Source organism: Macaca mulatta, chromosome 2 (genome assembly GCF_049350105.2).
Source record: "Macaca mulatta isolate MMU2019108-1 chromosome 2, T2T-MMU8v2.0, whole genome shotgun sequence".
NCBI lineage: Eukaryota > Metazoa > Chordata > Mammalia > Primates > Cercopithecidae > Macaca > Macaca mulatta.
In genome coordinates, this window is record NC_133407.1 from 159,961,445 (window position 1) to 159,982,096 (window position 20,652).

The 20,652-nt window shown below is 44.8% G+C and overlaps 1 protein-coding gene across 9 annotated transcripts in view; it reads left to right on the forward strand.

Moving 5' to 3' along the window:
- MYLK (myosin light chain kinase) overlaps positions 1-20,652 on the forward strand; it is a 220,904-nt gene that overhangs the window by 27,054 nt on the left and 173,198 nt on the right. For 2 of the 9 annotated variants that reach the window (XM_015130014.3, XM_015130016.3), the window contains exons 1-2: positions 5,982-6,652; positions 12,620-12,787. In XM_015130014.3, coding sequence (XP_014985500.3) covers positions 12,623-12,787 — 165 coding nt within the window. In that variant the 5' untranslated portion in view covers positions 5,982-6,652; positions 12,620-12,622. Of the gene's footprint in view, positions 1-5,981; positions 6,653-6,704; positions 6,940-7,848; positions 8,034-12,619; positions 12,788-20,652 lie in introns of those variants that run through there. The other 7 variants (XM_001113525.5, XM_077993789.1, XM_015130015.3 and 4 more) reach the window with 6 other exon arrangements.

Below are 20,652 nucleotides of genomic sequence, written 5' to 3' on the forward strand. Positions count from 1 at the left end.
CTAAGGGTCTTCCTAGCAAAGTATCTTCCGGGCTTATCCCTTAAGATCATCCCCACAGAACCAGCTCCCTGCAGAAAGCAGGGAGGCCTTGTGTATTTCAGGCCATTCTAGACCGAAGGAATGGGATCTCTAGTCTGCAGGTAGAGAACCTGCTCACAGCCTGCTCCAGGGAAGCGTGTGAGCTGCAGAATCATGAGGTGCATTTCCTTCCTGCACCTTCTTTTCCCAAGTGGACTTTCCTAGGCATCTCACAGACCAGTGTTGGAGAGGAGGGGAGGGCAGGGCCGATTCCTGCCACAGAGAGGTGACCGTTTTCACTCCCTCTCCTTTCTGGGTCTCCTCTCAATCCTGTGACCCTAGAGCACCAATAGCACACCCCACTGCCATGGGTTGCCCAAACCCACCTGCTGGCCCTCTCCCCAGCTTCCTTCCCTGCCCCCTGCAAGATTTCTGTTTTAAAATAACTCAAATTACCAAATGCTGGCAGAATTGAGGGAGTGGGAGTGAAAGGAAGAATGAAGAGATTGAAAGACAGGGAGTATATTCCATTTACCTTATGAGCAATGATACTCCCCAACATTCTGCCCCATTAATTTTGCTGTTAATATTTGCCATTCTGCTAAGGGATTAAATGAGTTCTAAGTCACCTTAAGTACTTAGTCCAATGCCTGACAGTAAGTGCTAAGTACATGGCAACTATTATTGGTTCTCTCTTTTTCTTTCCCCCCTGGGATTTCCCCTTAGTTCTTCCAGCCCCAGCTCTTCTCTGGACAGACCTCGTCCAATCAGAGGGCTCCACCTGGGAGCTGGCCAGAAGCAGACAAGCTAGAATCACTGCACAGGTGTGGGTCCAGGACTGACCCAGACCTCAGAGTCTTCCTAGACTGTGCCGCTGTCTCACAGGTGTGCCTCGAGGACCAGGTGTGCCTGCCTGATTTACCTGCCTGGCGGGCGGCCCTGCGCGCAGGGAGCCCCAACAGAAGGCTTTTCTTTGTTTGTTTGTTTGTTTGAAACTGAGTCTCTCTCTGTCGCCTAGGCTGGAGTGCAATGGCGTGATATTGGCTCACTGCAAGCTCCGCCTCCTGGGTTCACGCCATGCTCCTGCCTCAAGCCGAGTAGCTGGGACTACAGGCGCCCGCCACCACGTCCGGCTAATTTTTTGTATTTTTAGTCGAGACGGGGTTTCACCGTGTTAGCCAGGATGGTCTCGATCTCCTGACCTCATGATCCACCCGCCTCGGCCTCCCAAAGTGCTGGGATTACAGGCATGAGCCACCGCGCCTGGCCAGAAGTCTTTTCTGTTAGATAAGCTTTGCCTCCTCTCCTGGGGTCCTGCAGCAGCTTGTCCCTGCCTGGGCTTGGTTCCCCCTGCTGGAACCTTTCATACCTGCCCACGTCTTGTGGAGAGCTGGTGGCAGTCTTAGAGAAGGGTACACTAGGACAGGAAATGCCCAAAGAGACCCTTCAGGCCATGTAGAGAGGACCAGAGAAGGAAGGTAGTCTTCCTGAGATCACACAGCTGGTTTGGGTGGCAGCACCATAATAAGCATGAGAGTCGCTGATTCTTCTGTGCTATCTCACCCTCCAGTGCCATCCGGATTTCTCCTGTGCTCCCTACTTTGAACAAGGTTGCCTTTATTCTCTGAGCCTCTGATAGAAACCTTAAAATCATAAAAGCAATAACAACATTAACAGTAGCAGCCATCAGAGATTCAGTTCCTATTCTGTGTGAGAGACTAGCCTGAGGCCGCTTTTTATGCACGTTGCTGACCCTTATAACAATCTTGCAAGTAGGAGGGTATTAGCAGTAGCCCCATTTTACAGATGAATAAACTAAGATTTTGAGAGATTGTCAATTGCCTCAAACCACCCTCCTAGGGATTGGAAGCCACGAGCTCTGTTCTTGTTCCCTGAGTCGATTTCCTGGGCTTCGGTGGGCTAGTGGTGGTGAGGCTGCCCCTACCTGAGTACTCATACCTCGTCTCTTAGGGTTTAAAACCCAAGGCACAGTTCTGCTTGGCAGAATGGAGGGGGGGGGCCGTGGTATTTGAGAAGGAGACAGTGGTGGTAGGAGTTCAACAAGTACACTTGATACCCTAAACTGACTCCTGAGGGGGTGATGCCTAAGAATGAAGTGAGTGAACTTTAGGATTCTAGCTGGAGTGTGCGTTTTGCTAATTTAGTTATAAGCAGGGCTCTGGTTCTGGCTTTAATTTCGTTTGCATATGACTTGTATCGCACAAAACTTCTCTCAGTCTGTTCCCATCAAATCCCAAATAAAGCAAGAATTCCAGCAGGAAGAGAACAACTCCAGGAGACCAGGCCTTGCTCCCTCACCCTATGTGTGAGGTTAGGGGTGTTGATTTGATTCTATCTGTGTGCATGTGCCTGTGTGTTGTTGTTGTTGTCGTTGTCGTTGTCGTCCCCCCCTCTTAGGAAAATTTAAAAATAACTTTCTGCCAAAGATGTGGGCACCAGGATTGTGTGAGCAGACATGCTCCTCCCACCCGTGGTCTGCTGCTCTGCTGATGTGGCCCCGCTGATGTGGGCAGCTTGTCTGCCTGCAGAAGCCCAGCCCTTCCTTTAATGTGTTTTCCAAGAGGAAAGGCCCAGGAAGCCATGGGGAGGGAGAGGCTGCATGTGGCTCAGGGAAGAACTCAGCTGTTGGGACAAGAGTGGGCTGGCTTTGCGTGCTTTCATGTGGGAACCCAGGGACCTGGATCCAAATCACTCAAGGATGCCAGCAGGAAACCCTGAGATTGTACCCGGGCAGGCTATGAGTGTGCCCATGTCATAGCCGGGAAGACTGAGAAACAAAGAGTAGAAAGGATGCACAAGTTACATGCCAGGTTTAGAGGTAGGACTGGCAGCTGTGTGCCTAGCACCAAATACATATAGGCCCCAAGGGGCAGATTTGTTATTGCATAACCTGTTCACCTGCCCTTTTCCTTACACACTCTAATATTCTCAAGATTCCCTATACAACAAAATTAAGTGGTGTCATCGTTTGAAAATGACTTTTTATGTTTTTTAACCCAAATTTCTATTCATTCATGCATTCGACAGTATTTATTGAAAACTTCCTGTGTGCTCATCAGTATTTCAGGCATTGGGGATACAGTAGCAAGTGAAACACACAGGACTTGTGACCTGGTGTAGCTTATGTTCCAGTTGGGGAAACAGATATTAATCAAATGTCCACATGACTACAGACTGCCAACTGTGACGTGTAGGGCAGAGAAAAAAAGGGATCTGATGGGCTTCTAACGTGGGACTTGGCCTAATCCCAGGTGACAGAAGTCTGTGTTTAGTTTCATACTGATTGTAAACACTGATTTGTTTTTGTTTTTGAACTCAAGTATAGGAATTTAAAAATTGTTTTCTTTTTTTAAGAGATGGGTTCTCACTCTGTCACCGAGGCTGGAGTGCAGGGGTGCTGTCACAGCTCACTGCAGCCGTGAACTCCTAGGATCTAGTGATACTCCCGCCTCAGCCTTTCCAGTAGTTGCAACATGTACGCCACCATGCTTGGCTAGTTTTCTTAAACTTTTTGTTGAGATGAGGTCTTGCTATGTTGCCCAGCTGGTTTTGAACGCCTGGCCTCATGTTATCCTCCCACCATGGCCTCCCAAAGTGTTGGGATTAAAGGAGTGAGCAACTGTGCCGGGTCTAAAAATTGTTTTTCATTGAAACTTCTTCTCAAGCTGCAGTCCATTTGCTGATCTTTCAGAGTTATATTTAACATCCAACATATTAGCTGTTCATATTTGCTTAGTTTAACCCATAGGCTTGATAGACACACTTTCCATATTTTTGCCTAAATCATTATTCTTGGTTCTGTCCAATTCAAAATGACTTTCCAGTGCTGTTATCTACTACCAAAGACCTGTCTAAGAAGACTTAGATCTGCATTCACATCTTTTCCTCAGTAGTCAACAGCATTGTTTTTTGGATTCATTCCTCCCTTTATAAGCCAAAAATATTCTAATATCTCCATGTGCAAGGTTTCCCAGAGTCTGGGTTGTATTCTTGACCAGGGACTTAACTGACTTAAAGGCATTCTATTTATCAGTATCGGTCTCAGGCTTCAAATCGCCCTGGTCCACAAGTGTTCATTCATTCTCTTTGGAAGAAAAGATGGAATCAAATTACATCTTGATTCACTCTCTTGCTCACCTGTCCCTTAAACCACACACCGCTACTCATTTAAAGACACTTTTCCACTGGGCAAATGATTCAAACAGATCTTAAAATAATACATGCAAGCAGCCAACAAACATATGAAAAAATGTGCCACATTACTAATCATCAGAGAAATGCAAATCAAAACCATCATGAGATACCATCTCACATCAGTCAGAATGGCTTTTGTTTAAAAGTCCAAAATAACAGATGTTGGCAAGGCTGTGGAGAAAAAAAAAAAATTTACATTCCCACTGTTGGTGGGAATGTAAATTAGTCCAGCCACTGGGGCAGTTTGGAGATTCCTCAAAGAACTAGGAGTTGAACTACCACTCGACCCAGCAGTCGCATTATTGGGTATATATTCAAAGAAAAATAAATCATTCTGTCATAAGGACACATGCATCTGTATGTTCTTGACAGTGCTATTCCCAATTGCAAAGACATGGAATCAAACTAGGTGCCTATCAGTGGTGGAGTGGATAAAGAAAATGTGGAACATATACACCATAGAATACTATGCAGCCATAAAAAAGAATGAAATCATGTCCTTTGCAGCAACATGGATGCAACTGGAGGCCATTATCCTAAGCTAACTAACACAGAAACAGAAAAACAAATACCACATGTTCTCACTTATAAGTGGAAGCTAAACATGAGGTACACGTGAACATAACAATAGAACGATAGACACTCTAGGGATTACTAGAGGAGGGAAAAAGGGAGGGGAGCAAGTGCTGAAAAACTATCTGTTGGGTACTATGCTTCCTACCTGGGTGATGGATTTAATCATACCCCAAACCTCAGTATCATGTAATCTACCTTTGTAATAAGCCTGCACATGTACTCCTTTATTCTAGAATAAAACTTATTTTTTAAAAGGGAAAATAAAGTAAAAGTTAAAAAATAAAGAAGACCACTTTTCCCTTTCTCCTTGTGTATTTTAAGAAGGATGGAAATGAGAGTAGATGGTAACAGAGAGAGTAGGGAGATAGGCTAATGTGGTGGTTCTCAGAATGTGCCCTGGGGGTTCCTGAGACTCTTCCAGGGGCCCTTGACGTCCAAGTTGTTTTTCTAAGAAAACATCATTTGCTTTATTTCACTCTCATTCTCTTTCAGGTGTACAGTGTTTAAGTAGCTATGATGTCACAATAGATTGGATGCAAAAGCAGATATGAAAATCTAGCTGTTTTCTACTAAGCCAGACATTAAAGAAATTTGCAAAAAGGAGCAACTCTTCTCATTAAATTCTTTTTCGTCTTAGAAAATATATTTTTCTCTTAAAATGTTATTTATGTTAGCCTATAATGGGCTTATTGATGTTTTAAAATGAATTAATATTTCCCAGTTTTAATTTCCAATACGGTAAATATTGACAGCAATAACTCACAAACAAAAGGTCCTTGGGGTCCTCAATAATTTTTAGAAGCATAAAGGGGCCCACCCTGAGACAAAAATGCTTGAGAACTACTGAGAAAGCAGGTAGGGGGTCTCCTAGGTGTTAGAAGAATACCAACTCTTCAAGAATCAGATAGGATTCAAGGGAAAAGCTTAAATTCATGTCATTGCCGATTCGGATGTCCGCAGTCTGCCCCAAGGTGTGAGTTGCATAGGATGTTCCTTTGGAACTAGGAAAATACCTTCTCTCGCTGGAGGAAAAGGTCTGGACAGGGCATCACCTTGCTGCCTCATCTTAGAGGAGTGCTCCAAGGATCATTCCTGAAGCTCTCCAGGGCTCTGGACCAACGAGGCAAAGTCGTGCTCAACATGAACACAGTCTGTGGAGCCTGGCTCTCATCAGCGCAATTCCTTATGAGAAATGCAGCACAGGAGTTCTCCATCCATCTGCTTGCTGGGCTTGCATCCTGCTCTAGGGATCATAAACAAGGCTTCTTCGGCTTAGGGAAGAAAGAGCTGGGTCTCAGGAGGAAATATCTTACGAGCCCTGGGTGGTAATCCCAGGCCAGATGTGCCAAGGGGTTGGAGTGGCGTTCCAGGCCAGATGTGGAATTGGGAGAGTGCCCAGCCCCTCCGAGGGCTCAGCTCTCCACTTGACAGGGTCCTCCCTTTGCTCCACACTCAGATTAGAATCTGCAGCTCTGAACAAGTAAAAATAAAAACCTGTGAGCTTCCACCCCTGGCTCCCCCAGGACTCCATTGAGAGCCTCTGCAGTGGCAGCCAGAGGTTTCAAAGGTCACCCCAGCTGGGCGGATTAGAACAACAGATCTCCCGGACCGGGTGAAGTTGGCTGCTCAGCGGAAGGCAAGTTGCAACATCTGCGAGCAGAGTCAGAACAAAAGCCCCTTAACTTTTTCGGTCTGGCCCTGGGCTCTGTGGCGCCCGGCACTCCTTCGCTCTCCATTCGTGGCTGGACCTTGGACAGGAACCTCTGCAGTACGTTGGTGGTGAAGTGTGGCTGCCTCGCATCCTGACTCATGTGAGAGCTGCCGGGGAAGAGGCCGCGGTAAGGTGGGTCCCGTTCACTGGTGTGTGGCCCTGCCCAGCTTTGCTCCGGTAGGTCACAGCAAGTCAGCCTGGCACAGCTGAGGAGCAGCGCACTCCGGAATTAGGAGTGATTAAGGAACTTGTCAGGATTTGAGTGCATTGCAGAGAGGATTAAGGTGGGAGAGCGGAGCTGTCAGTGCCTGGGGCACTTGCACGTGGGTGGTTTTGCTGCCTCTGATGTGTGCCGTTGTTGGAGGTAGGGTTCACGGCAGACTGCGGAGCCTGCTTGGGAGCCCCTCCCTCTAGGGAAGGTATGGTATTTCCAAGATGCCCGGCAAACTGACCAGGTGCTTCAAGACAATGATCACTTAAAGTGTGTACCCTTTAGGTAGGGAAGGGGACAACTGGTTTCTCTAAACTCGTTCTGTGGTATTTCTTGAGCCCTGCTTTTTAAAACTTATTTTCTGAGTCATTTGCCTCCTAGTTGCAATCTCTTTTCGCTGTAGTTGAAAGTGTTCCTTTCTGGGTTCAAGAGACAATTTAAAGTGCTTTTGATCAAATTAAAGTCCAATTAACTCAATGCTGCTTCAAATGTTTAATATATTATGCTAGTTGTGAAAGCCTCATTTGGAGGTGGGCTTTGGCCCAAGCATCATGGGGTGAGGGGTAAAGGGGTAAGGGGGAGTTTCCTGCTCTTGAACCACTGCTCTGTTTTTTTCTTCTTACTTCTCTGTGTTTCCCGTTTGATCTGTGTTTAGCTTGTATTGAATAAGACCCCCTAGCTGAGTGTGTTTGATTCTAGCCACTGAGCATTGCTCTGCCATTAGAGAAATTATTGCAGAAATCACCCAACCTCTCTGGTTTTCTTGATTGGAATATAGTCAACAGGCTCCACAAGGGATTAGAGAGGAACAAGGTTTGGTCTAATTTACTTTATTATTATTATTATTATTATTATTATTATTATTTTGTGACAGAGCATTCCACATATGTCAGTAACCATTAATTGTGTGGCAGGGATCTGTTTATGCTGAGGATGGCAGTGGGTGGAGCGATGGGCTGAGGGTGAGCAGAGCTGTTTGGTGTGGCTGGGCTCTGGTCCTGCCCACACAATAGTTGAGTAACTCTCCCCCACAAAACCGCCTTGCAAGGGACTAGATGTTCCCTTGCTGTATTGATTTGCCTGTTCCTTTTCTAATCTGAAGCCACACCTCTCCTAGGGCTGGATGACTCCTGTCTAATGTGCTCTTGAGACCAAGCAGGTGCCTTTTGATGAGAACATCTGGGGCCTTCAGGAGATTTCCATGGGTTTAGATCAAGAGGACTTGCACAGAGGGTCCTGAGCCACTCCTACCTTCCAGGAGGATCTCACCACTCCTAGCTTCCAGCTCCCCTGAAAGCAAAGGTAGAGAAGAGTCTTGTGTCTTCAAAGCCAGGCCTGACAGCAGAAGGGGGAGGCACGTCCTCTGCTCCTCTTCCTCTGTACAACTCCCAAGCCTCTGCCTATTGCATTTCTCGTTACTGGGGATGGCAAGAAATGCCTCATTTGAGATTTGGGGCCTCCAAGAAGCCAGCAGATTTTGACTTTGTAATCAGACCTTGGTTTGGTTTTCACTTTTGAGCTGTGTGACCTTAGACAAGAGTAGTTGGCTTTCTGAGCCTCCATGTCTTCATTGTGAAGGGATGATCATTAGAACTGCTCTTTCTGATTGAGATGGGTGTCCAGCGTGATGTCAGCACATACGCCTTGCTCATTATGCTGCTAGTACAGACACAAAGATGCTGCAGGAAGCTGCCCATGGGCCTCAGGCCCTCCTCCCCACCTTCCCAGGGAATTCTGCTATCTGCTTCCTGCTGCTGTTTTCCAGTCACCCCACTCAGATACCCTTGCCTGAAGATAATTGGGGCTTCTTGCTGTCCTTGGTGAAAGGGTCTAGATCTATATTCAGGGTGGAGAGATGGGCGTCCCTTTGGGAACTGGATGATAATGATGTTGACAGTCACTGCTATTGAATGCCTTTTGTGCTATATTATGGGTGTTATATACATTCTCATTCAAGCCTTCCCTTCAACTTTATGAGGCTGATATGATCGTTCCATTTGACAGAGAAAGAGATGGAAGCCAAGAGAGTTGGAGCGCCTTGCCCAGCCCACAGCTTTAAAGTGGCCGTGCCCCTGGATTTGTGGCAAGGTCACAAAAGTCTGATCCTCATGGTATCTGTCCCCACCTCTACCCCAAGTCTCCACCCGGTCCTGGCTGCACAGTGTATCTGTCACTTCACCTCTGTGGCAGAGGAGGAGGGCACAGGGAGCAGTGTTCCTACTGGGGTGTGGTCCTGGGTAGCTATGTGGGATATCAGAGGCCCATTCCTTCCCCAGTCCCGTGTTTCTACGGTCACCACACAAACACACAACACACATGCCCCACTCGTGTAATTGTTTGCTGCTGTATACCAAGTCTGTAGCTTGGCACATGGTAGGTATTTAATAAATATATTTTAATTGAGTGAATGAATATATCTTGATGCTTGCCATTAAAATTATAGTATGACTGCTTTTAAATGGTTCTACAAACATACACTATATGCTATAAATATGGCAAAATGTTAATTGTTAAATCTAGGTGATAGGCACTGTGGGTGCTCATTTTATCATTCATTCTACTGTTCTGCGTGTTTGAAATTTTCCATAATTTTTTTAATTTAAAATTTCTATATCATCAAATTCATATCATTATTTTCTCTGTAAATGTGTATCCATAAAGCCATCTGGTATTCCACTGTATTTGACCAGTTCTCACTGTTGGATTTTTAAAAATATGGTCTAGCTTCTGTCATAAATAATGCAAATAGTGTTCTTGTAAATAAATTTTGGGCTGTATCTCTGATTCTTTCCCAATAACTTATTTCTAAATGTAGGATTAATGGAAAAGATATGGATGTATTTTTAAGAGTCTTTTTACCAAATTGCTTTCCAGAAAGACTACACCAGTTTTTAATTCCCCACGGAGGGTGTGGGCATGTCCATCTCTCCATGGTCTCACCAGCAGCATAGGTTATGTTTCTTCTTAAATGTCATTTAAATGAAATGTTTTGGTTCATTTTTAAAAAGTGACAGCTTATTCTTAATTTGCAGTCTCGGATTATCGTTGGAGCCAAGCAGTATTCAGTGGTACATCTTCTGTGCACTGTTCAGGTCATATCATCCACCTGTTGATCTGTTGGACTGCTTTCTTCTGATATGTAAAGACTTTTGTTTGGTGCAAACATTTTATTCCAGGTTATCACCCATCTTTTAATGTTGTTGATAGTATTACAGAATATTTTAATTTTGTATATATATGGTAGTGGCTCTCAGCTTTTCCCCTTGTTATCTCAACTTTGGCTTTTCCTTTCCCACCAGCCCATTTGGCTGCTTACAGGAGGCAAGAGGGCCCAGTGGTTAAGAATAGCGGCTCTGGCACCAGGTGCTTGGGTTCAAATGCCTGTTCTGCCCCCTAATAAAAGCATGAACTTGGACAAATTTCTCAATCTCACTGTGCCTCAGGTGTCTAATCCATAAATTGGGGATACCAAGATTTGCTGTCTCATAGTGTTGTAAGGAGCAAATTAGCTATTTATTATTTATAAAGGGCTTGGAAGAGTACCCCACATCTAGTAAGCGCTACACTAGTGTTTGCTTTTATTGTCACCTACTGCAGGGAACCTGTGAGTCTTATGATTTGGAAAGGAATTTTGTTTGCAAAGCTAATATCTTATCAGTGAAAGAGAAAGCTGGGTTTATCAAGCATGGGATGTGCCCTATTACAAACGAGCCTAGTCCCTTTGCTACTTTCACTTGAACTTCACAAGAGATATCCCCATTTTATTTTTGTTAGAGATTATTAAGTTTAAACAAACTAATTACATGACCCAGAAAGCGTTGTTCATTTGTGTCAGCTTACCTGACTCACAGCATAGGACTTAAGTGTGTGACCAGACAGCCAAAGAAAATGAACAGAAAAGCAAATCTAGGAATATGGCTTCTCTTCAGTTCAGCAGATGTGTGTCCCACATCTGGGCCAGTCACCAGGGATTTTGTGGTAAGAAATGATGGTCAGCCTGGAGTTGTCCCCACCTGCACTTGGAACCTGGGACAGGGACACTTAGGGTGTATTCCAGGTGGTGGCAATGATTTTCCAATGGCCTTGGCTGGAGTCTGACCACCTAGCTGCTCTCAACTGCAATGTTTTCCCGGCCTGGTTCTTCAGATTTTTTATGGATTTTGGAAATTCCCCCTGAAACTCCACCATCTTTCCAACAAATCTCTTCTCTGTTTATAAGAGCCAGAGTTAGCTTCTGTTGCTTGCAATCAAGGACTCAGATATGAATTTATAATAATTCCACTTTAGGAATTATTCCTAAGGAAATCTGTAGGAACTCAGGCATAGATTTCAGCACACATAGGCTCATCACCAGGCATCATAAAATATTTAGAAACTATCCAAATGGCCAGCAGTAGGGAGATAGTTATGTAAGTCATACATCAATATGATGCATATTTGAAAATCCAATGTCTTAAAAGCAACTTTTCCCCCTTATTTTAAGAAAAGTTGTAGGGAAAAAAATAGAAAACATCTATGTACATGGTATGCTTTCAACGATGTAAGATATGTGTTTTTCTATATTGATAAAAACAAAATTGGAGGGAAATGCACCACCATTCTATATAATAGAATTATGGATCTTTTCACTTAAAAAAACTTTTATTTTAGTTTCACATTTTCACATTTTAAAAGAACTCTGGAGCCTGATAAATCTGGGTTTAACTTCCACTTCTGCCAATGAATAACTGTGTAATGGGCAAGTTATTCCACCTGTCTGAGCTCAGCTTCTTTATTTGCAAAATGATGACTATACATACTTCCTGGGGTTGTTCTGAGGATTAAAACAAATGAGATAATGTATCAAATGCTTGATATGGTGCCTGGAACAGAATGTATTCTCAATAAATGATAACTTATTATTTTTACATATTGATAATTTTCAAGTTTTATGATGAAATGTATTTAAAATTGAGAATAGAAATGTATTTAAAATTGAGAATAATTAAATATCACAAAAGAGTTGACCATCGCTCTAATGGGTAGTCATCTGTTACTTCTCACGTCAACCCCTTATTCTGCTACCCTTGCCAGCCCCAGTCGCATCTTATCTAGTCCCCAGTAGGCCCTGGACCAGGAGTCAGGGCTTAAGGTATTCTTGCCAGTGATGCCATCGTTTTGCTCTGTCTCCTGGGGCAAGCGACTTACCCTCTCTGGGCTTCAGTTATAAACAGAGGCATTAGCCTGGATAATCTGAAAACACCCCGCTTCTCTGATGACCTGTGATCTCAGAACCTTGTTCACAATCTGCTCCTCAGAGGTGGGATGTCCCCCCTTGCCTGCCTCCTTCCCTTCATTCAGCCAAGACTCTCCCCTTACCTCACCCAAGGTTCTTGCCGTATTAACCCAAAACTGCCTTTCTCTCTTGGAGTATGGATCCCATTTTTCTATAACCTGCAAGCTCTTGCAGTTCAGGCTAAAGCAGTTTCTACTTTCTACCAGAAGTGCTTAATGTAGATGTTGGTCCTGAAGAGTTAGTGACTATTAAATACAGATTATCGATACCTATTACAAGAACTGTTTCTCCATTCTTGTCCTCAGCTTCCCCTTTCCTAGAAGAAAGGGACAGTGAAAAGATGGGAAGTTCCCCACAGGGTTTTGAGGAGGCAGGGCATTGCCCTGGGAACCGGAGCATTTGTCTGGGATGGGCTGTGCCTTGTCCTAGCACTTTGTGTATAAAAGACAGAGCCTCTCATCTTCAGAGAGGAACTGTGGGTGGACACTGACCTAACTGGGGATCTGCTCCACGTAAAAGCCACACCTCCAGGCTGGACACACCTGATGCCTGAAGGGAAGACAGGGCTATGCTTTGTCTGATCTGACCTGGTCCTCTTCCTTCCTTTTTGCAGACCATGGGGGATGTGAAGCTGGTTGCCTCGTCACACATTTCCAAAACCTCCCTCAGCGTGGATCCCTCAAGAGTTGGCTCCATGCCCCTGACAGAGGCCCCTGCTTTCATTTTGCCCCCTCGGAACCTCTGCATCAAAGAAGGAGCCACCGCCAAGTTCGAAGGGCGGGTAAGAAGTGTGGCTGGATGGGGAGACTGTGGGGAAGGCTGGGCAGGGGCCACTGCTCCTTGTCAAGCCTTCTCCTGGGCCAGCTGGATCTAATAGAAGGCTCAATTTTCATTTGGACCTTCATGTAAAATGAACCTGTGCCACTTTTCTCTCTTTCTTTTCTTTGTGGTGGGTTTTGGTCTGTGCTGGAGAACTTGGGGGTGGGGAGGACGCTGCAAGTTGACCATCCTGTGATGTTTTGCTGTTAATGTAGGTTGTGTTCTGGGTACATGCTATGTAATTACAGGAAAAGAAGACATGGTCCAGTGGCAGGAAGAATACAGCTTGGGTTTATATATGTCCTCAAAACTGGACAATTGAGAATTGACTATAATTTTTCTCTTACTTTATCCCTGGAAGGAGTGTTTAGTTAGCTGACCTTCTTGTAGATCTACTTGGTATACGCAGAGCAGTGATAGGACCTCTCATTTCACTTCTGTCACCTGTCGTAAATGAATACTGGTCACTTGCCCTTACTGGGACTCCACTTCTTCTTCTGCAAATAGGCATGATCATTCCTTGTCTACCTTGTACTCAGAGGAGGAGAGAACACTGAAGAATTGCTGTGCTATGGCTCAGCAGTCTAAGAGGGAGCTCCTGAAAGCTTGTAGAAGGAGGGGGTCAGGCTGATGATTCTTTCTGAATGATGCCAGACCATACCTTTGTTGTAAGTGGTGGGTCTGGCTACGTGGTTGTCTGAAGAGTTTGCAGGAGTTGCTGCCTTGAAAATGGCCTGGGGCTGTACTGAATTGCATGCTGTGCACGGACCTGTGTAATCAAGACTGTTTGCTAATGATTCTGACCTACTAGTCCTTTCATATCTTTTACCAGAAGAAGATTGTTGGGGATGTTAGTGACGTTCCTGGGGAGTCTGTTTCTCTCTGGGCACTACCAGGATGAGGGCTGTCTTCTGTTGCCCTGACTGTGGTCCCCTCTGTCCTCTTATCCTCAAAGCTAACAGGAAAGAAGCAACAGGAAGAATCTCTGGGGGCTCATAAATGGTTTAGATGACCATAAAAAGGAATGAAGTACTGACTCATGCTATAACATGGATGAATCTTGACACATTGTGCTAAGTGAAAGAAGCCAGACACAGAAAGCCACTGATTGATTATAGGATTCCATTTATATGAAATGTCCAGAATAGGAGTATCTATAGAGACGGAAAGTAGAAAGGTGGTCACCAGGGGCTGGGGGGAAGAGGGATGGGGAGTGACTGCTGATAGGTACAGGATTTATTTGGGGCTGATGAAAATGTTCTGAAGTTAGTAGTGGTGGTTACAACTTTTGAATGTGCAGTACTTACAAAATACTGAATTATATACTTAGAAAATTAAAAAGTAAAAAACATTTGAGAAATGGCTCAGACAGCAAGATGGATCTTAACTGCACGCCCACCCTTCTGCCATACTGCTTGTGAGACATAAACTCCTTCCTCAATTCAAACAAATGTGGAGAGGAAGAGACGGCAGCAACCATCTCATGTGATGATGCCTTTGCTTCCTTTGCTGACTGTGGCGTCAATGAAAGAACCATGCCTTGAGTGACTTGATTTGGAACTTCCATTGCCTGAGCATCGGCCAGGAGCCAACACACTGGAGTTCTTGGTTGCTCAGTGTCCTCTGGTTGGCAAGTCATACATACCTTCTGTGTGGCTAAGGTTTTCTTCTCTGAGAAAAGACAACTGGCTGTTTCCGCCCACAGGGGTGGAAGAAGAAAAGTTGATAGATAGTAAAAGTACTTCATAAAGTTAGAAACTGTACTTTGGTAAGACAGTATTTTTCTTAAGGAGTTAAAATTTACATAACATACATTTAACCATTTTAACGTGAACAATTTAGAGTCATTTAATTCAGTGTTGACTGCAGTATTCTTAAAATGTAGCTTTCTCTATGTGAAAATTTTATTTTTCTTATATGGATGAAATAGTTGACTTTGTATGTTACATGTGGACTCTATGTCAAAATGCCTGTGTTCCTCATGAGTCAGACTGCAGTGCTACTTGACCACTTGCCACCTGACTTGAATTAACCCAGAACAATGCCTTGGCAGCGCACTGGTGTATACAGAAGAAAGACTACTCCAGAGAGACATCGAAAGCATCTGGCTGTCTTGCAGAGACAAACGCAGAGGGAGAGACTGTAGAAGAAAATGCCCTGGAAGCTAGCATGCTGCACGTGTGTGGTGTTAGTGCAGGAAAGAACACAAAGAGACTTTTGCATCAGGGAAGGGCCGCACATCACATGATCCCAGAAGAAGACAGCTGGTTGTTTTGATACAAAGATGAAGTTAAACAGGGGGTGTTTCTGACCTGGTGACCTCAGAGAAGTGAAGAGTTAGGTGGTGTTAGCCTGACGTGGCAGGGGTTTTGAGCAGGAGTTGCTGGTTATAATAAGCTCCAAACGCTCAAAACTCGCAGTTCCCTATTGGGCATAGTCAGTGGTGATCTGCCTTCAATGCGTGTCAGCCTTCACTGTTGGGGTCACTTGACCTTGCCTGAAGCCGACCCCTCCCTCCAGGTCCTGGGACACACCCCTCCCTCCAGGTCCTGTTCTAGGTGCTCAGTCGTCACAGAACCAGTCCTGGTATCACTCTCAGGATGGCCTCAGGACCACATTTCTCTGGTAACTGAGCTCTTGCAGGACCTCTTATGAGTGACTAACGTAAAAAGTATGCCTTCAAGCAACTTCTGGGGCCCAGGCTGGTCCCCGTCACAGCTGACAGGAATCTTCCTCCTGGCCTGTGTTCACAGCACCTCTGCGTGCTTTCCTCCGTGAACTTGCCCCCACAGTGGAGGCAGTGGAGGGTCCTAGGACTTCCCAGCTTCTTCTGAAAGAGGTTCAGGGACCCCCCCATCACTGGGAAACACAGTGGAGACCACAGATGTGACAAAGTTCTAAAGATTTGTTTCCTACTGCCTTCGGAGCTGCCAATCAGATGTTCTTCAAATGGGTGCCTTTGGTTTTTATTCTCGTAAGACGTTAAAAACTATTGCCTACTCTGCCCCATTTCCTTTTTATGCCTACTTTTAGACAAAGGACTTAATGAACCACTACCTTCAATAAAGCTCCTCTTTCTATCTAGAGACTTGGGTGACATTAAGATGGGACAATAGGCACCCCCTGGTGGTTCAAGCCTCTTTCCAAGGAGCTCCGAACTATGAGATGCTCATCTCTGTGGGCTCAGTCTCTCAAAGCCTTTAGGGCTTTTCCACCTTGTGGGAGATACATTGGGTAGCCAACACATAACCCATGACCAGGCCCTTTTGCCTTTGCCCTGTTCCATGATGGGGTCCACTGTAGAGGCTTCCTTTGCAGCTAAAGGTAGCCCAGTGACACATTTGGGCTGAAGTCAGGGAGCTTCTGGGAAAGCCCCAGACTTCTGATTAAAGGAAGATAAAAAGATATCACTGGTGCTCTCATATTCCACCCTTCCCTTGCTTCCTGCCTTGAATACAGGTGTAATACCTGGTGCTTGGGCAGCCAGATTAAAACCATGAGGCAACAAGCCTGCACACTAAGGATTGGTTGGTGGCAGGGGGACAGCAGTGGAGGGAGTGAAAAGAACCAGCAGCTAAGAGACACAAATCCTAAAGCTCAAAGGCTGTCCCAGATACGATCTTTGCAGTGATTCACACAGGAAATGTTACAGAAAGTATTCCTAACTGATAAATAGCTCATGAGATGCTTGTGGAGATAGTGTCTCCTTAAATGAAGGGAATGAATAGGAGGAAGACATTGCACAGGGATAGGGGTTCCTTATTCTGAGTTGATTGTGGCCCTGCAGTGAAATCATTCTAGAAGAATTTATTCACTCCCTGGCTGTGGCCATCAGACTTTAACCAACAGGGCCTAGGATTTATAAGAGGAAGTCAACAACTACTATTTGATTAGTGTCTACCGATTTGACCTAAGTCCCTTCCCTCCTCTCCTCTCTCCTCCCCTCCCCTTCCCATCCCTTCCCTTCCGTTCCTTCTTCTTCTTCTTCTTCTTTTTTTTTTTTTTTTTTTTTTTTAGCTTTGCCAGCCCAAAGCTTGAGGAGACTGTATTTTCAGGAATTCATGAAACTTTATCTCATTTCCACCTTTAGACCCAGACAACCAGATCCCCCTTCCCATGCCCACAACCTAGAAGCCCCTGTTCCTTTATCCAGCTGTTCTCTCTCCACAGAGCAGTGGAGCAGGCGACCTGTTTGCCCAAGGGATATGCCCACTGGAGCCAAACTGTCCCCATGTGCTGGGTACCCAGGACCCAGGAATTTTTTTACCAAATGGCCCTGAGCACATTTCTTACAGCTGTGTAGACCTCCTCCCATGAGAAGATGTTGCTAGGCCTGGGGGGTGGGGTCAAAGGGCAGCTGTTTGCTTGGGAGGACAGTAAGGTAGGCGAACATTCAGATGTGGGCCCTGTGTTCTGCTCACGTGCCTAGTAGAACAGGATGTAAGGGTGGAAGGAGAAGTGCACAGGACTGCGCCACTGTCTGTTCATTGCTGGGCCTCAGGAGTGGCTGGGGGCTTCCATGTACAGACAGCCAGGGCTCCGCAAATGCCAGGGGCTGGTAGAAACACCCCTAGCTGCTCTGTTGCCCATGCTGGCAGCTGAAGTGTTGATGGGCTGCTTTCCCCACCACAGAGTCAAGTATGAAAAGAGAGCAATGGTGGGAAAAATCATGAAACTACTGGAGATTTCTTCCCTTCTACCCTGGAATTTATTCTTATCAGAAAAAAAGCAAACATGGTGACAAGCCCTGGCTGTGCTGTGACTCGGATGAGCTGATACTTTAGTGTCTCTTGAGAAGTACAGCCCAAATGAGGTTTCAGCTCACACTCCTGGCCTTAGCGTTCGCTGAAGTGGGCTTTGTGATAAAAAGCGAGCCCTGGCCCTGTCAAGGCGTGTTTCTGTCTAAACTGTGGAGGGTGGAGGAAGGGAACATGAGAATACTGAACCATGGAAGCATGAATAATTAAATTCCTCAGTTTACACTTTAAACAGTGGTAGTATCCGTCTCCCAATAACTTTCAACTCAGTTCACTTCCAACTCAGAAGCAGTTAGCCACCATGTTCAGCACTTTGAGAAATTTGAAAGAAATGTCTGGTTTGCTTTCTGCCCTCAGTAGTCTTAATGATGTGGTTCTGGAGAAGAATACGCATACAGAACAGCAAGATATGACAGTGTATAATTAGGTGCTTGAATTTCTTCAAGAAATCGTTTGTACTGTAGGAATTGGGAGATTAAGATGAGGCTGGGAGTGACTTGAAGACTGGTTTCCTGCTCTGATTTCTGCCCTTCCAGTTCGTCCTTCCTTCTGCTACTTAAGTGATCTTCCTGACACGTAGATCTGATGGTGCCACCTCCTGCTTTACTGGAACCTTGGATGGCTCCCCTTGCATGAAATTCTGCAGCACTGCTTAAAAGGCCTTCGAGGACCAGCTCCTCACTCTCCAGCCTTGTCTCCTTCCCCTCCCTTCTTCCATCTGATGTATTTTGGTGATGGTCCTGCTCCCCTGGCCCACACAGGCACAGTACAAATCCTTTTCTTTGGCACCACCTTTGTGGAGAAAGGGTAAACAAGAAGCACATTTTATCTTCCTATTGGTTTGGGGTTAGGAACGGGGCAGATATGATAGAAAGGGGACTAACATATTTGTTAATGGCTTATTGGTACCAGGCTTACTATCCTAATCATTTTATCCTCCTGGCAAGGTAGCTTTTATCCTGATTTTTTATAGGATAAGAACCTGGGGCATCCAAGGGATTATAACATTTACACCAGTAAGTGATGGAGCCAGTTTTAATGGACCTAAGTCTCATGTTCCTCCTGCCCATGACACTGCCCCTTCACATGTCTCATCTGGTTCCTTGAACGCAATGACCATTTCTTATCCATCTTTGAATAAGATGAATGCCTGCCATATGATGAATGCTCAAGCAGTGTTTGGTGTCCCTGAGGAGAACCATGGCGGTGAAGTGTCTAAGACTCCTGGTGTCTTGCCAGTCAAGCCCATAAGGATTTGGTCCCTCACTTCTTCTAGAGTCCTATGTCTCTGTTACCTCTGTTACCAAGCACTCCCTGCTTGGCTTCAGAGCCCTCACTCTGTACCAGCCACATCTCTATGCACCTGCTCCCTGCTCCTCTACAGGCTGTGTCTATATCAAGAATGCCCTTCCTTCTCCTTTCCATCCTACCCAGCCTCAGGATCTGATTTAAATTCTACCTCCTTCAGGCTACTTTCATTATGCTTCCTTTCAAAGCATTTCATTAGAGTACAGAAGAGCCATGGTTATAGGATGTGGACAATTCACAATAATCATATAAGATCATTCTTGACCAATAGCCACAGGAAAGAGTTGACTACTTTGGCCTTTTAAAAAGGTATTATTCACTAATACTCTCTGTGCCTATAACTTTGTTACAAAGAAAAACATTATTTAAATGCTAAACTATTTTTAAAACAAAACTTCAGACAAAGTTTAGTTATTTGCCGTAGCCCTTATTTCTACTCTCCGTAGGTAGCCACCATTAATCATGTTGAGTATCCTTTCAGAAATGATCTATACAGATATGAGCATATATCTGAATAGCCTTGTATATACACAACTGGGCCATGTATGCATAAAAACCTGTAATTTGCTCCTTTTATTTTTTTGTGAGTTCATTGTAGGAAACATTTGTGGGGTACATGAGATATTTTGATACAGGCATGCAATGTGAAATAAACACATTGTGGAGAATGGGGTATCCATCCCCTCAAGCATTTAGCCTTTGAGTTACAAACAATTCAATTACACTCTTTATTTTAAAAAATACAATTATTATTGACTATAGCACTCTGTTGTGCTATCAAATAGTAGGTCTTATTCTTTCTATATTTTTTGTACCCATTAGCCATCTCCACCTCCTCCCCCACCCTCACCGTCCCACTACCCTTCCCAGCCTCTGGTAACCATCTGCGACTTGCTCTTTTTACTGAATGTCTTTCGATGTTTTTGTTTTCACACTCGCACACAGATCCACCTCACAGCTCTAATCCCGAACTTTCTAACCCTCAATTGTTCCCTTCTCTGAATTCCTATAATACCATACATATATATGACTCATTTTTACTCTTTATCAATTTTTGTTTTTGAGACAGAGTCTCACTCTGTTACCCCAAGCTGGAGTGCAATGACACAATCTCAGTTTACTGCAACCTCCGCCTCCTGAGTTGGAGGTTCAAGCAATTCTCCTGCCTCAGCCTCCCGAGGAGCTGGGACTACAGGCGTGTGCACACCTGGCTAATTTTTGTATTTTTAGTAGAGACAGGGTTTTACCATGTTGGCCAGGCTAGTCTCGAACTCCTGACCTCAGGTGATCCGCCCACCTTAGCCTCCCAAAGTGCTGGGATTACAGGCGTGAGCCACCATGCCCAGCCTACTCTATCAATTTTTTAATCAATTTGTAATTTGATCCATTATTGTTTATCTTTTGCTCCTTCAATGAGAGTGAGCTGTTCAAGGTATAGGATTGCATTGTCCAATAGGATACCTACTCACTAGTCACATGTGGCTTCTTAAATTTAAATTAAGATTAATTTAAATTAAATTAAATTGAAAATTCAGTTCCTCAGCCACATCGGCCATATTTTAAGTGCTCAATAGTCACATGGGGCTAATGGCTACCATGTTGGACAGCACAGATTCTTGAACATTTCCATAATCATAGAATGTCCTTTCGGACAGGGCTGATCGAGAGCATATGTTCATACATAATTCCACTTCCCATACTGTATATCACCAACCCACAGCTGGAAGTTAGTTGGAAAATCACCAACCACAGCTGGAAAATA